Source organism: Neocloeon triangulifer, unplaced genomic scaffold, assembly GCF_031216515.1.
Source record: "Neocloeon triangulifer isolate White Clay Creek 2 clone unplaced genomic scaffold, ASM3121651v1 ptg000014l, whole genome shotgun sequence".
In the NCBI taxonomy this organism is placed as follows: Eukaryota; Metazoa; Arthropoda; class Insecta; order Ephemeroptera; family Baetidae; genus Neocloeon; species Neocloeon triangulifer.
The window spans coordinates 26,458,600-26,472,586 of record NW_026775556.1 but is presented as its reverse complement, the minus strand read 5'-3'; the positions used below and the strand labels follow the sequence as shown (position 1 = coordinate 26,472,586).

At 34.8% G+C, this 13,987-nt stretch overlaps 1 protein-coding gene across 4 annotated transcripts in view; it reads left to right on the top strand.

The window, feature by feature from the left end:
* The first annotated feature begins 1,539 nt into the window (after nucleotides 1-1,539).
* LOC132200423 (homeobox protein SIX6-like) overlaps nucleotides 1,540-13,987 on the top strand; it is a 33,121-nt gene continuing 20,673 nt past the window's right edge. The window contains exons 1-4 of one of the 4 annotated variants that reach the window (XM_059625873.1): nucleotides 1,540-1,699; nucleotides 4,353-4,790; nucleotides 5,242-5,298; nucleotides 5,627-5,790. In XM_059625873.1, coding sequence (XP_059481856.1) covers nucleotides 4,368-4,790; nucleotides 5,242-5,298; nucleotides 5,627-5,790 — 644 coding nt within the window. In that variant the 5' untranslated portion in view covers nucleotides 1,540-1,699; nucleotides 4,353-4,367. Of the gene's footprint in view, nucleotides 1,700-4,352; nucleotides 4,791-5,232; nucleotides 5,308-5,626; nucleotides 5,791-13,987 lie in introns of all 4 variants that reach the window. The other 3 variants (XM_059625872.1, XM_059625871.1, XM_059625874.1) reach the window with 3 other exon arrangements.

Below are 13,987 nucleotides of genomic sequence, written 5' to 3'. Positions count from 1 at the left end.
CAAAAATTAAGAGCATTGATAGTCTATTTTTAATGCAAAAATCAAGATCGCAAAATCGCTCACAATGTTACCCATGCTGCTTAAGTAAATTTTTTCTTGATCGAGTCTAACCTTTTTCTCTGCATATTTACTAGAATATTTGCAAACTGTGTTTATTGTTCATTGGATTAACCACACCAGGCAAACACATCGTACATTCGATTTATACAATAAGAAAACAGCATAAAGAGAGGAAAGGGAAAAATCATGTCATGGTTAATCTTTTACACATTCCTATCATTGTATCGAACAATAAATACAGGATTCAGGATCGAAATGAAAAACAACTTATATTTCTCTTATAGGGGTTATCTTATTCTCCTTCCAGATGCGCTCTTTTTAATTTTTAACAAGAAATCCGCAATAACTCAAATCTGACACCTGGCAAATATAGCTAGGGATTTATTATAAATTTAATGGTACACACAGCTTTTGATTTTATATTTTAACTATTATTGAAGTTTTATGAAAAAAGTTGCTCCTTTTTTTAATTTAATAGTTATTTTATAGATCACGCAATGCTTTAGCTTTTAAAGGGGCTGAAACGCGCAGAATATTCAGAATATTCACATTTTGATATATCCATTAAACGATGAGGAAATCAAATATCAGTGATGGACGGCAGCCCTATTTTGATATATAATCTGATTTTAATCAACGTGAGAGGAAAAAAATTCAACAATACAGTCAATACAAGATAAGAAGATAAAATTTCTACATTATAAGGGAATAAAAGGAATAAATTGATTCATAAAAAACTATTTTTAGGTACAGTTGATACAGAATAGAAGATATTTTCAACTAGCTGGTTCAAGATTTAAAAAAAAAAAATGGAGGGAGACTTTTCAAGCATGCAAATGAGTACTTTTCAGTTCCCAGTAAGAAACAATTAACCTAATGCAGCGTCTGTGAATGTTGTACATATTTAATATATATTTTTTTTTCTTTATGTGTTAAATTGCAAAGTTTTTGATGAAAAGTTCTTATACAATTAGAGTTTTATTCTATTTAATATAATCATCATTTTTCTCATCCATCACTTTTAATTAATTAAACAGCTTCCGATCGACCATCGCAGCAAGTCTGCAGAGACACAATTTAAAACACGAGGTTTTTCGAAGCTGTACCCCTGGAGGACGGCCGTGTATGCAACCAGTTCGACGGGCGCGCCCGACGGAAAGCATAAATATTGTTTTTATTCCTGTGAATTTCGAATCCGTTGGGGGTTCAATCGAGGGCCTAATTAAAATTCAGTCATTACGGATTAAAGGGCTGCGAAATATCGACTGAGTGTGACGTCAGAGAGGGATAAAGAGAGAGGCTGGCAACGGGATTTGGCGCGCAGCTCCGCCTCGTCCCCACCACTCGGAGGCGGATTGGGGGCGGCCCAGACCAATGGGGGGCGACGTTGCTTGCGCGGCCAACGAATGACGGTGTCGGTAGCATATCATAGGCAGATCTGTGTCCGTAATGCAAGAGATACCTTGTGTAATTTATACCAGTATCAGGCCCAGGATCATAGCATATCCATGTCGAGCGACGCGCTCTAAGATTATCTCTGCCTGATTTGCGAGTGTGTCCGTCGGCCGCCGACTGCCTTGTTTCGCCGAAAATGTGTCCGGGCGCCGAGCCGCAGTGACCCGACTCGCCAGCCTAAACCGTGAGTATCGCCCGAAAAAAGGGCTTCTTCCTTCGCTTTACACACACTCGGACGTCTTCTCTCTCCCGAGAGAGCCCAATTTGCTCTCTTCGTCGCACCCTGGCCGGCCGTCTCGATGGTCGCCACTTTCGCGACACGACTGCCCCTTTGATGCGATCGGTCGGTCGATCGGTCGGTGCTCCCGGGATGTTCACCACCGAAGGTGTCGATTTCACTTAATTGAGCGCGTTCAAGTTCCCTCCGATGCGCACACCTGTCTGTGCAAATCACCTTCGCCGCAAGTTCTGGTAACGAAAACCAACCACAGACTAATTTATCGCCAAACTATTCATTATTTAAATGTAATCAAACTCGATTAATTGAAAAATTTTAATAGAAAAATAAAAGTAATATCAGAGATGAGAAAGAATTGCTAAATTAATATAAAAAAAAAGAAAATTTGAAAAACCACTCTTTAAATGGGCCTTGAAATGGCTTAATTTTTGCTCTGAAATCCCCAAGATTACCTAATTTTTACAGCACAATTGCAATTTGGCGCGGTATTTTTTGTATTTCCATGCAGTCAATTTTCTGCATAGAATCTAATTTGACCGAGAAGCCCACACCAAAATATATATAAGCAGGAGCTGTCTTAAATTTGTAAAAATATTTGGTGCAAAAATCGCAATAATTCTATAAACTGGAGGGCACAATCACAAAGGAGGTAACTAGTGCGGCCCGACTTATTATAACTTGCGAGAAATACCTTCCGCATAAAAGTGATAAAATTTTCCACACGCTAAAACGCCAAAGAATAAAGCCTATACCTGTCACCAACACGCCACTCTTGCCGGTTTTCCAAAATCTGAATCTATATTCAATATATTTTGGAAGACCAAGATATTAAGAGAAATTTAATCGCAAATATTTTTTTAAGAATAAATAATAATTAAAATTTAAAAACCACAATGAAGATTGCAAAATCCATTGCAAAAATAAATCACAATTTGTCGGCGGCGTCAATAAACGTGTTCAATGTATTCTATATTATCTTTTTATTGCTAAAAAAAATTCAACTTTTCTTTTATACTTCTGCACAATGTTTGAATTTATATTTTTTCTTTCCTAAGTTTACAAAAATAACTTCTAATAAACGCAAAATAATTTTGTCATTTTACTCTAATAAAAAACTTTTTATTTTTCCATCAATCTTTTTCGCTATAGAGTTTGAAAATTGCAGTAATTTGCTGAAATTAATTTTTTCGAATTATATCTAAACCAAAATTTGATTGATATACTCAATTTTGTACACGCTCGCTTGCATCAAAAGTAAAAAAATAACAATAAATCAAGAGTGCGCCCAGTTCAGTGATTTATGACGACGTGCGGGTGGAAAACGCAATTCTCGCATCACCGTGATGATGGTCATCACAGCTCAGCCTCGCTCACATAAACTATCCATTCTCATTTATTCGGGAGAAAACGAGGGTGTCGAAATTGTCATCATTTGCCGGTGATGAAGCAATACACACGTTATTATTTGTCTGATGTTGTTATTGCATTATGGCGTGGAAATCAATTTGCGACGGCAAATGCACTCAATTAGCGGCGCACAATGCGTCGGACAGAACGAGATTTTTGTTTGTAAACTGCGTGCAGGGGTGGACCTGCGGGCAATTTGCGGCGAGAAACGACTGAGCGCTTCGACCGCGAACGCACCGCCGGCCTCCCTTTGTGCTTTTCTCACGCGCCCCGCGCGTTAATCAATTTGTCGCTCCACATTCTCATTTGTCAAGATTTTTTCACCTTCGTCCTTCATGATGGTAAAAAAATTAATATACTTAAATGATTTGAAATTTTGATGAAACTCATTTTAATACTACATATAATATTTTTTATTTCTTAAAATTTATTTTATTATATACATTTTAATTTAATATTTATAATAATTTTTAAATGATTTTTATTTTATTTATTTAAAAATATTAGATGATATTTTTTTACATTAACTTTTGCGTAATTTATCATTTAATGAAAATAATTTAATAATAATGTGTCAATAAGCAAATATTTTTTTTATATTTTGATAATGCACTCAATCTTTATATTATTTCATTTTAATGTGACCATTAATTGGTAGTCTCTACTTCTCGTCTTTTAATGCAAGCAAATTTATATAACAACATAAAACAATTGAGGCTTTTTTTAAATAATCAAGAATTCAACATATTATCAAGGAATATAAATAAAAATGTTAAGTTGACACAATATTATACATCTTTTATAACATTTCAAAGTTTGCAGATAAGATTTCAATGCTCAAATTATATCATTTTTGTTCTAGTCCCTCCGTAATCTCCGTATAAGAATAAGATTTTTGAAGATACTTTATATAATTCATTGGAATTCAACACTGAAATAACTTAAGAAAGGAGTATTATGATAGTCATGATAATCGCGGTTTGAAAGAACAGCCGAGAAAATTAAATATATTATAATTTAAATTACATTGTCAAAAGCTCTGCAAATTTACTTTAAAGGAAATAGTTTTCACTCACAAATTGCAATGGAATAATATTTTAAACCATTATTTATAAGTTTAGAAACAAACTAATTAAAAAGAAATTAAAATTTAAAATAATTTAAATTTGTTTTTGAATTTTGCTTTTTTCAGTTCTAGTTTTGAGAGATGGCGTCGTCGCTGCCGTCGACGCCGACGAGCTCGCCGGTGTCGACGCCGGAGCTGCCGCAGCCGCGGCCGCTGCTGCCGATTTTCGCGCTGCCGACGCTCAACTTCACGTGCAGCCAGGTGTCGGCCGTGTGCCAAACCCTGGAGGAGTCGGGCGACGTGGAGCGGCTGGCGCGCTTCCTCTGGTCGCTGCCCGTCGCCAACCCCAACTTCGTCGAGTTGTCGCGCACCGAGGCCGTGCTGCGCGCCAGGGCCATCGTCGCCTTCCACAGCAACAACTTCAAGGAGTTGTACCACATCCTCGAGCACTACAAGTTTTCCAAGGACAGTCACGCCAAGCTGCAGGCCTTGTGGCTCGAGGCGCACTACATCGAGGCCGAAAAGCTGCGCGGACGACCCCTTGGACCCGTCGACAAGTACCGAGTAAGGAACAAATTCCCCATTTTTTTTTTTAAATTATTTTAAATGTTGAGAAGGAAATGTAATTTTGTCCATCTTCAGATAAAACGATTATAATTATCATAATTTTCTTTATACAATATTTTAATTTATTATATATTGCTTAAATTAGGAGGCCCTGCTTTAATTTCTATATTAAAAATAATAAAATTTTATTGAATGAATTATTTTTTACATTTACTATATTTTAGAAGGTTCAATTTCAAATGCGTCGTCACCTCTGTTCTTAAATCTTGTGCGGATTGAATTTATTTATTGATTTTTTCTCATGTCATTTTGGCAAAAAAACTTCAAATTGCTGTTTCTACTTTATTTAAATTGTGCAGGACCTTCCCAATTAAAATTAAGGAAATTTTTATAGAAATTAGGCGTTTATTAAAACGACATTGACTCCTACACTTGACAGGTCCGCAAGAAATTTCCCCTGCCGCGCAGCATTTGGGACGGCGAGGCAAAGACACATTGCTTCAAGGTAAACAATGTAATGGCCTTTCTTCATCTAAAATTTTAGATTATAATTTTTAACAAAAAAAAATCTTATTACAAATTATTAGTTTTTCTCTAAAAAATTTTACGCAAATAATCTTTATTTTTATATAATATGGAAAAAATTATTTTAGAATCCTTTGAATTATCGGTGAAAGTTTTTTTGTTTCTTTGTAAAATTTTATTTAATTTTTATCTTTTAGATTAAAATTAGCCTCATAGGTATTTTTTTTTCTTCAATTTTGTGTCAGTCAAAACTGTGAAACGTGTCAGGAGTTTTAGGTTGTCAAATTTCTGTGTTTTTTTGTTTGAAGGAGCGGACACGGTCCCTACTGCGTGAGTGGTACCTGCAGGACCCGTACCCCAACCCCACAAAGAAACGCGAACTGGCCCTCGCGACAGGGTTGACCGCCACGCAGGTCGGCAACTGGTTCAAAAACCGCCGGCAGCGCGACCGAGCGGCCGCCGCCAAAAACCGGTGAGTACAAAATTTCCATTTCTACATAAATAAATTTCCCTTGAGGAATTCAAATTGAAATCGAAATACGCTCGACTTGTCGCGTCGCGGCATTGAATGAATCTCAAATTGGGCGTGAAATTTAAAATTACACTTGGCCGAAAGAAATGGAAATGACGAGAGCGACTCTCGTAAATATTCATGAAACAGTGAAAAGCATATTCAGAGCTTTTCATCCCTCGCTTCTTTATTGTTGCCGGGCGGGATAATCATTTCGAGGGAGAGATTGCGTCGGCGGAGTGTGCAGTGCTCTGTAAACATCGCGGCGGCGCACAAATTGGATTCGAATTTTCGGGGCTCGTTACGCCACTTCCTAAACACCCGCGCGCGTGTATATCAAAGTGCGCAGCTATTTTCCTCTTTGTGTGCTACAAAAATTATGTTTTTCTTGTTTATTTGTCCAAATTGTTACAACAAATTGTTTACATCAATTGTTGAGGTGAAAACGAAAACAATAAGTTTTTTTTCATGCTGCTGCATTTAATTAAATTCTCTCATTTTATTATATTTTCTTTCTCTAAAATTCTTAAATTTAAATTCAATGCAATAATTTGGATTTTACTTTTTCCTTTAACAAATTCCTTTAACAAACAAGTTTAACAAATTTATTTCAACTTGCTCCGTTTAAGATAATTTTCTAACATTTTCACGCATGATCTACAAGAAAAGAAAATATTATTTTGAATTTCATACACATTTTCCTTTTCTGAAACGGGACGCCGTTTTTGCTCCTTTCCCCAAATCTCTGTGCAGATAAAATCACAAACAAAATTCTCCGAAAAGCCAACACAAAAAACATCCCAACTTTTCCGCTGCTGGGGTCGGTTGGCGCGGACAAAAGAGATGGTCAGCCCAGCCACTGCCGAGGGATTAACCTTTTTGTCAGCACATATAGCCTTATATATTGAGTGCTGTTAATATTTGCCGGGCTCTTCTATAATTTGACACTCGGCTCGCCTCCAGGTTTCTGCTGAGCACACAAGGGAGGGAGAACAACACGACTTTAATACACACACACATGTCTTTATTGTGTTCCGGGTAAAGAGTCAGGGCAGTGAATGCCGAGGCAGGTGCTGCGAGGTCAAGACAGTTTAGAAGCGAAACTAAATAATAAAATCAAAGTTCAATAATAATAACATATTCCTTGAATAAAACTTGGTTCATATTATCTAATTTTTGTAAAAGTTACAGAAGCACATGTTGAAATTTCTATTAAGAGAAAATTATATTATAGTGAAAAATGGGATTTACATATATATAAAAATGATATAAAATTAGATGTCAATAAAAGGAGAAGAAAAAGAGTAAAATTCTGAAGGAATTTCAAGTATTTTTTTTGTTATACCTTAAAAATGGAAAATAAAATAAGGAATAAAATAAAATAAAATGAAAAATACAGTAAAATTAAAAAATGATAATAAATAAAATTTTATAAATATCTTATTTACACTAAATTTAATTTTTGCTATAAATTATATATTAGAATTTTAAACACTTACTTTGGCAGGTATAATTTTTTTTATATCTAGCTTTTTTTAAATTTCAATAAATTGTTAAATCTTCAACTTTATAATAAAATATACTATATTATTATTATTTTGACCAATTTTGAATAAGTGGTGAAATTTTAGTTCTGCACGGAAAGGAAAAGTACTATGGGTGGCCTCTCAACTCTTATAACAACTCCCTGAGCCTCGTCGGTCGATTATTTAACACTTCCCTCGGGGCCAAGTTAGAGAGGCTGCGGAGATGTCAAGCAAATGAAGCGCAAACCAAACAACGTGTTAAAAAGATGTCTAAACTGCCGCTTCTGACGTTTCTATATCTGCAGCCTGCAGGGCGGGCGGCAAAACAATTCACTTTCGCGCCCCTGCGCGCTCATCAACCCTCCGCGGCCAGAAATAAAACGAAAACACACACGCGGGACTCGTCCTCACTTATCACTCCATTAACAGGGAAAAAAAAGAGTGTCCGTGTGGCCTCTTATTTTTCCCTTCTGCTCCGGAGAGGAAAACCAACAACGTGCGGCCAATCAGATGAAACGGCACAATTTTCGATCGGGCCACGAAATTTCCTTTGTCTGCGGCCATCGAATGTTTGTTTGGAATTGCTTCTCGCGCGCGCAACGAAAAATATAAAAAACACTCCGGACTGGTGAGAAGGGGCAATCCTGAGGAGAGTGACGAGTCTGAAATCGAGTCAGGAAACATCCCATAGAGAAAGAAATATAACAAAAGAACAGGATGATTTTGATATAAAATGATCCAATAATTAAAGAAAAGGTGAATTTTTTCAATCTCTGAGGATGTATAAGTATTTTTTTGTTAAAAAAACCAAAATTCCGATTCTCAAAAAATTCAATTTGCAATTATAAAATATATAGGGCAAAAACGATTACAGAAGTTTGGAATTTTAAACTTAAAAATAAATAATTTTGTTTGAAGAAGTTGATGCTCGAGGAGATGATCATGGAAATGAATGAATCGGGCTTTTTCCTTGTTGCAAATTTTTTTTCTGCCGAAGGATCATTATTTGAGCCATTTTTTGTTTTTGAATAAAAAACAATTTTTGCAACGAGGAAAAAGCCCGATACCTTCATTTCCATAATTAATTTTTTTAATTTCAAGACCAAAATATATTTGAAAATTCATTCCCTGCAAATATTTCAAGGAATTTGTTTTCAAAATTTATAAATCAATCGATTTATTTGTTTACTAATTATTTTGTCACATTACCGCATCAAGGGGTGCCATCAAGTAGGCCCGTGTCGAGTTATGATGAGGGCTAATTAAGCGGGACGCGCTTAGGTTGAAAAAGCACAACGCGCGAGCTTTATTCACAAATGCACGCGGCGGCGGGGAAATGAGAATTGATTTTTGCCGGGGCGCACCCCCGTGCATGCATAGCGGGACGTCTTTTGCTGCGAGGAATTGGCCTGGAGGCGTCAAAGCAGCCGCAGCACGCACGACATCAATACTAATAAGATATATGGTGCAAAGTTATTGTTTTGCCGCGTCGAGACCCTCGTAGCTTTCAAAGAGCTCTTCTCATTTAAGTAAAATAGGGGCATAAAGAGCTCCTCAAATATGCGCTCTTGAAATAATATTATCCCGTGCACGCGGGACGGACAAGTATATTAAGAGATAAATATACGCCAAAGAGCATCTGCGAGGGCGAATTTGGCGCGACAGAAGGCGACTCGGCGACGCAGCCACTCGACCGTGCTCGTCAAAGTGATCCACCAGAGGAAAACACAAGAGTTTTATCAAATTGTTCCACTAAACGCAGCAGGGTGATATAGTTTTCATTAGAAGGACCGAATTCAAAATACATTTTGGTGTAGGGTGTATAGTATTACTGAAAGATACATTTATGTTAATTTTATAATGAAAAATATTTTGGAAACTACGATTCCAATGAAAAATGTGCTAAAATTTAATATATAATTATTTTGATAGACTACATAATTATTTAATTATTTGCAAAAAATTAAAAAAAATATTGTATGAAATTATAATAAATATTATTGTAGATTATTTAGGCAAATTGTTACATCACATTTTGCTTTTACATTCAATTGTTTAAAACAATTTATTTGAAAAGGAAGGACGTATTGGAATATCTGAAAGCAAAATAGTAAAATTGCTTTTTTAATTTAAAGTGAAATTATTTTCTAATGGATTGCCTGAAGGAATTCTTACAATTACCGGCACAGTCAAATCAAGTTTTTACAACTATGGGAGTCAAGTTTTGCGATTATTGTAACTTTTAACCTTCGTTGTTGTAAAGACTTGATTTGACTAAGAAGTCTTTAATTTGTTTCACTGTTAAGTTTCCCTCTTTTAAAAATAAAAAAGAATAATCTTAATAGTATTAAAATTTTACTTACAACATCTGGCAAAATAATTTTTTTTATTAACTTTATAATAATATTAAATATAAGATTATATAGATTTTTTTTATTTAAACAATTTAATTGATTTCCTTATTTTACTATTGTAATAAAAAATAAAAAACAGATATTATTTTATTTTATTATTGTAATCAGTAAGTTTTTCTATTACATATTGTTGATGTTGACTTGTGCTCAAAGTGTAATTTAGGCAATTAAAATTGGTAACTGCTTTTCTTAGCATTATTAATATAAATTTTTACATTGGTACTCCGTGCAAATCAAATATTGGACGCTTATTCTCTGCTCGATCCGCTCGTCTGGATTTCACACGTGTTTATATTCAATCTGTCTCTCGGCACTCGATCTCATTCTCTCTCGCCCAGATATTATTTCCACCTGTACAGGCTGACAGGGGATTAATTTTCAGCTCTCGTCTAACGCTTTCGGTGCAAAGCAGATTAAACGCCGCGCGTACGTCCACCATGTTGTATATTAAGATATTAAGCACACCTCTTAAGCATGGGTGCTGCGCGAGAAGAGAGAGACGCGCCGCGACGGAGAAAAAAATTTATATTTCTAAAAGACGCCCTTTTATACACATACAGCTGTGAAAGATGCTTTATGGCCAAGATCCACTCGATTTTTTTTTATATCCTGTCAATGACACGTTGGTTTCAGATATTCTTCTCACAATTGTAATGTGCTGCTGGACGGGCTTATTGAAAAAAGATCAGTGCGTGTTTTGACACTAAGATTCTGATCGGCCAATCGACCAAAGTCAAAATATCGAGTTTCGAGCACTTTTAATCCGCCAGAGTTGAATATAATAAAATTAATCCTCCGATAAACTGCGATATCAATTTTCGATCGAACTCAAATTTCCATAATTCCTGCGCAAGACATTTCATTTTAGATTTTTGATTGATGCGAGGACAAAATATAATTTAATGTGACACATATTTTCCATTCTCTGCTGCGCAACTATGTATGAGAGGGGAAAATAGATCGTTCTATGATGAATTTTCCTAGATAATTGGGTTTGTATTGTGTGAAGCGGTAACGAATGGACAAATCGCATGACCAGAGCGAAAAGAGAAAGAAATGAGAACGTCACTGGTGTGATGGAAACAGAAATGTCCATCGTGATAAGTTCTCATATTCATCATCTATATGCCGCAGCTTTTGTGTGGTTGAAGGTTAGCAGAATATTTTCAAAAAGATTTATTAAAATTGATTTTTAATCTTCAGATTAAGACATTGTTCGATGTCATTCCGCAGCTGGAAAATTATTAAAATTGGGTCAATTTAGGGACCAGATTTTTATTTGCTTTAAAAATAGATACAATTTTATAAAATCTTTATATAAAAGAGAGTAAAAACACTTTTGGAAACACTTTTGCTTTCAAATTAAGTTTATGAGTTTTAATAAGTTGTTTACTAGGGCTGACTGCCAATTCTCTCTTCAATGTAATTTTTCCCCAAAATAATATTTGACCTGTTGTGAGAGAATAAACGAATTGAATTGAAGAGTAAAAAAATTACACTCATTAATTCTTAACTGGCTTTCAATCATAATTTTTTCTTTTGAAAGTTATTGGCAGTTATTTGATAATTTGATAATAAGTTACTTATACAATTTATTCCTATAGGGCGTTTTAAAATAAAATCATATTTTCAACTTTTGCAAGAGATTATATTTTAGATCAATTATTAAAATCTCAAAGTCTAGGCAACAAGAGCGTCATCTGTGCTCAAATTCACAACTTCATCTTTATCAATACAATTAAAACAATTTGCAACTTAAAGAAAAACTATTTTCCATGATAATCTTTTTAATTATATAAAACTTAAATACTTGTCTTAATATTATTTTAATTCTTTATATTTTTCCTTGAATACAATTCGCATATTAGCACAACCGCAACTTCCGCCTAAATTGTATGAGAAAAGAATTGATATGCCGAAAATTGGCCGCGCGAAACATGCGTCCTCCCTGGATTAAACAAACGGTCTTTGTTCTCTCTAATAATTTCTTGAGCCGGTCGCGTTTCATTCATTTTGTAGGATTAATTGTCTTTGCGCGTCAATGTGGGCGAGAGAGAATTGAATAAGAAAACAAAAGCTTGGCAATGAGTGAGATGAGAATTAATCCAAAAGCATATAGAGCGATTTATATACCTCGTCGCTGCTCTATTATTTCAAACATGATCTGCCTCTCTGCACACGCGATTGAATAGAAAAATAATATTATCTCTGTGAGGGCTGCGCGCGTATTCAAAGGAAAGCAGCAGCATTTGTTCATTTTTCCCATCAATTGCCCTAAGCTCGATCCGGTCGCGCGGCTAAATGGTCGGATTGATTTCAGCAGCGCACAAAAGAGGCCAAACAGAGAACACGCAGTTCCACGCAAAACACACAAGCACTTAAAAACTACTTCTATGTTTTTCATTGTTTTGCACGCGAACAAAAAGAGACGAGCTCCCCGAGTTTCACAGAGGATGAATTCGAAATGATGCATGCTTAGGTTGAGTTTTTAATTTGACTAAAATGTTTAAACTTCTTTAAACATTTTATTTATATATATTTAAAATTCAGATGTTTTCAAATATATCGTTTATTTTTATATTATATTATCTATTATTTAAATTATTATTTTTTAATATTTGTATTTTAGTTAGTCAAAACAACACCTTATCACGTATTATATTGAGGCTACTAAAATGGAGTCCAATTATTATTTCTGCCAAAATTAATTTTAAAATTCCAGATTTCTCAGTAATATAAAGTGTATTATATTGGTGATAAAACTGTTCATGATTGCATCCTGTTGATTAGACTTGCGTTACAAATTATCATTGGCAAAACTGTTAAAATGAATATTAAGAAAAAAAAAAAATTCTATATAGGAGTAAAATAGATTTTTATAAAAAATTGAAAAATGTCATTATATTTCCAAAATTAAAATTAAAAAATTCAAAGTATATGAAAAATCAAGATCAAAAAGGCAATTTCCGCGTAAAAGTGTCTCGATTCTTAATTGGATCTGATTAGATCTATCAGAAAGATACATATTATATTTCGCAAAGATCTATAGCTAGAATTATGACACAAAATTAAATTATTTGATATTTTGTTATCGGATTCTAATTTGCAGTTTATAATCGTTCATTATCTATTTATGTAAAAGTGTCAGAGTATATGCGTAAATTAAATTTTAATAGTAATTTTATTGGAGACTTGATTTTTTTTCACCTATAATTTATTAATTAATTTAATTTGGAAATATTGCAAAAGAAAAAATCCGCGCAAGAAGTGTGATTAGCCATTATTTCCAGCGGATATACATTTCGTGCTGCTCGTATATATTAATTTTTGGTACAGCGCAGATGAGATGCTTTAATTCTGTCGCTAGGAAAACGGCATACGTATCAGATTTCACTGCGAGCAAGCTGCTGCTGCACCTATTTTTCAGCTTCAATGAGCATTTTCGGAGATATCAAGCTCGGTCGAATCTCGGCGCGAGTGAAACTCGATCCACTCCCCGTCGTTAGTAGCAGCTCTTTTTCGTGCATGACCAAATTTGCGAATCCGATATCTGATTTCTATGATACCGAGAGAGACTATTTTTCATATTTCATGCATCACCTCACCGAGGTGCTGGAAAGAAAAATGAAAAAAGCCGTGGCGGAAAATTTATTATGCGAGGGAGTTGACACGAATCCTGGCGAAAATTGCGTGCCCCTCTCGCGTGTAATGCAACTTCATGCGCGCCTTATTCGTCGGTAAAGTCTTGCTTTAATAATTATTCACGTGAGATGTGATGTATCTCGCACCATCTGTTTGCACGGCGCACGTGAGACGTCTTTATACACTGGCGAGAGCAATTAACGCACTTTAACTCTCATTAAACGGGAAAAAAAAACACTAGTTGGCACCAAAAAGGCCCCTTTTGCTTATGCGCGGCGTTTTAAATTTTGGTTCGCTCATAATAAAATTTTGAATTTTATTTATATCATCATGGAAAAACTCGAAAAACTCATTATCCAAACTTCTTATGCTTTTTTATAATTAATATTTTTACATAAAATTCATAAATTTTTTTTTATCATTCCAGTGTTCAATTTTATAGGACTTTGAATTGGTTGAATTGTTATTCATTTCCAATTTTCATAATATACACCAAAAAATGAACGTGCTCAAAGTATAGATGACTAAGAGGACTTGCGCCAATCTATCTGTGGATACAATATTCAGTTAATTAAC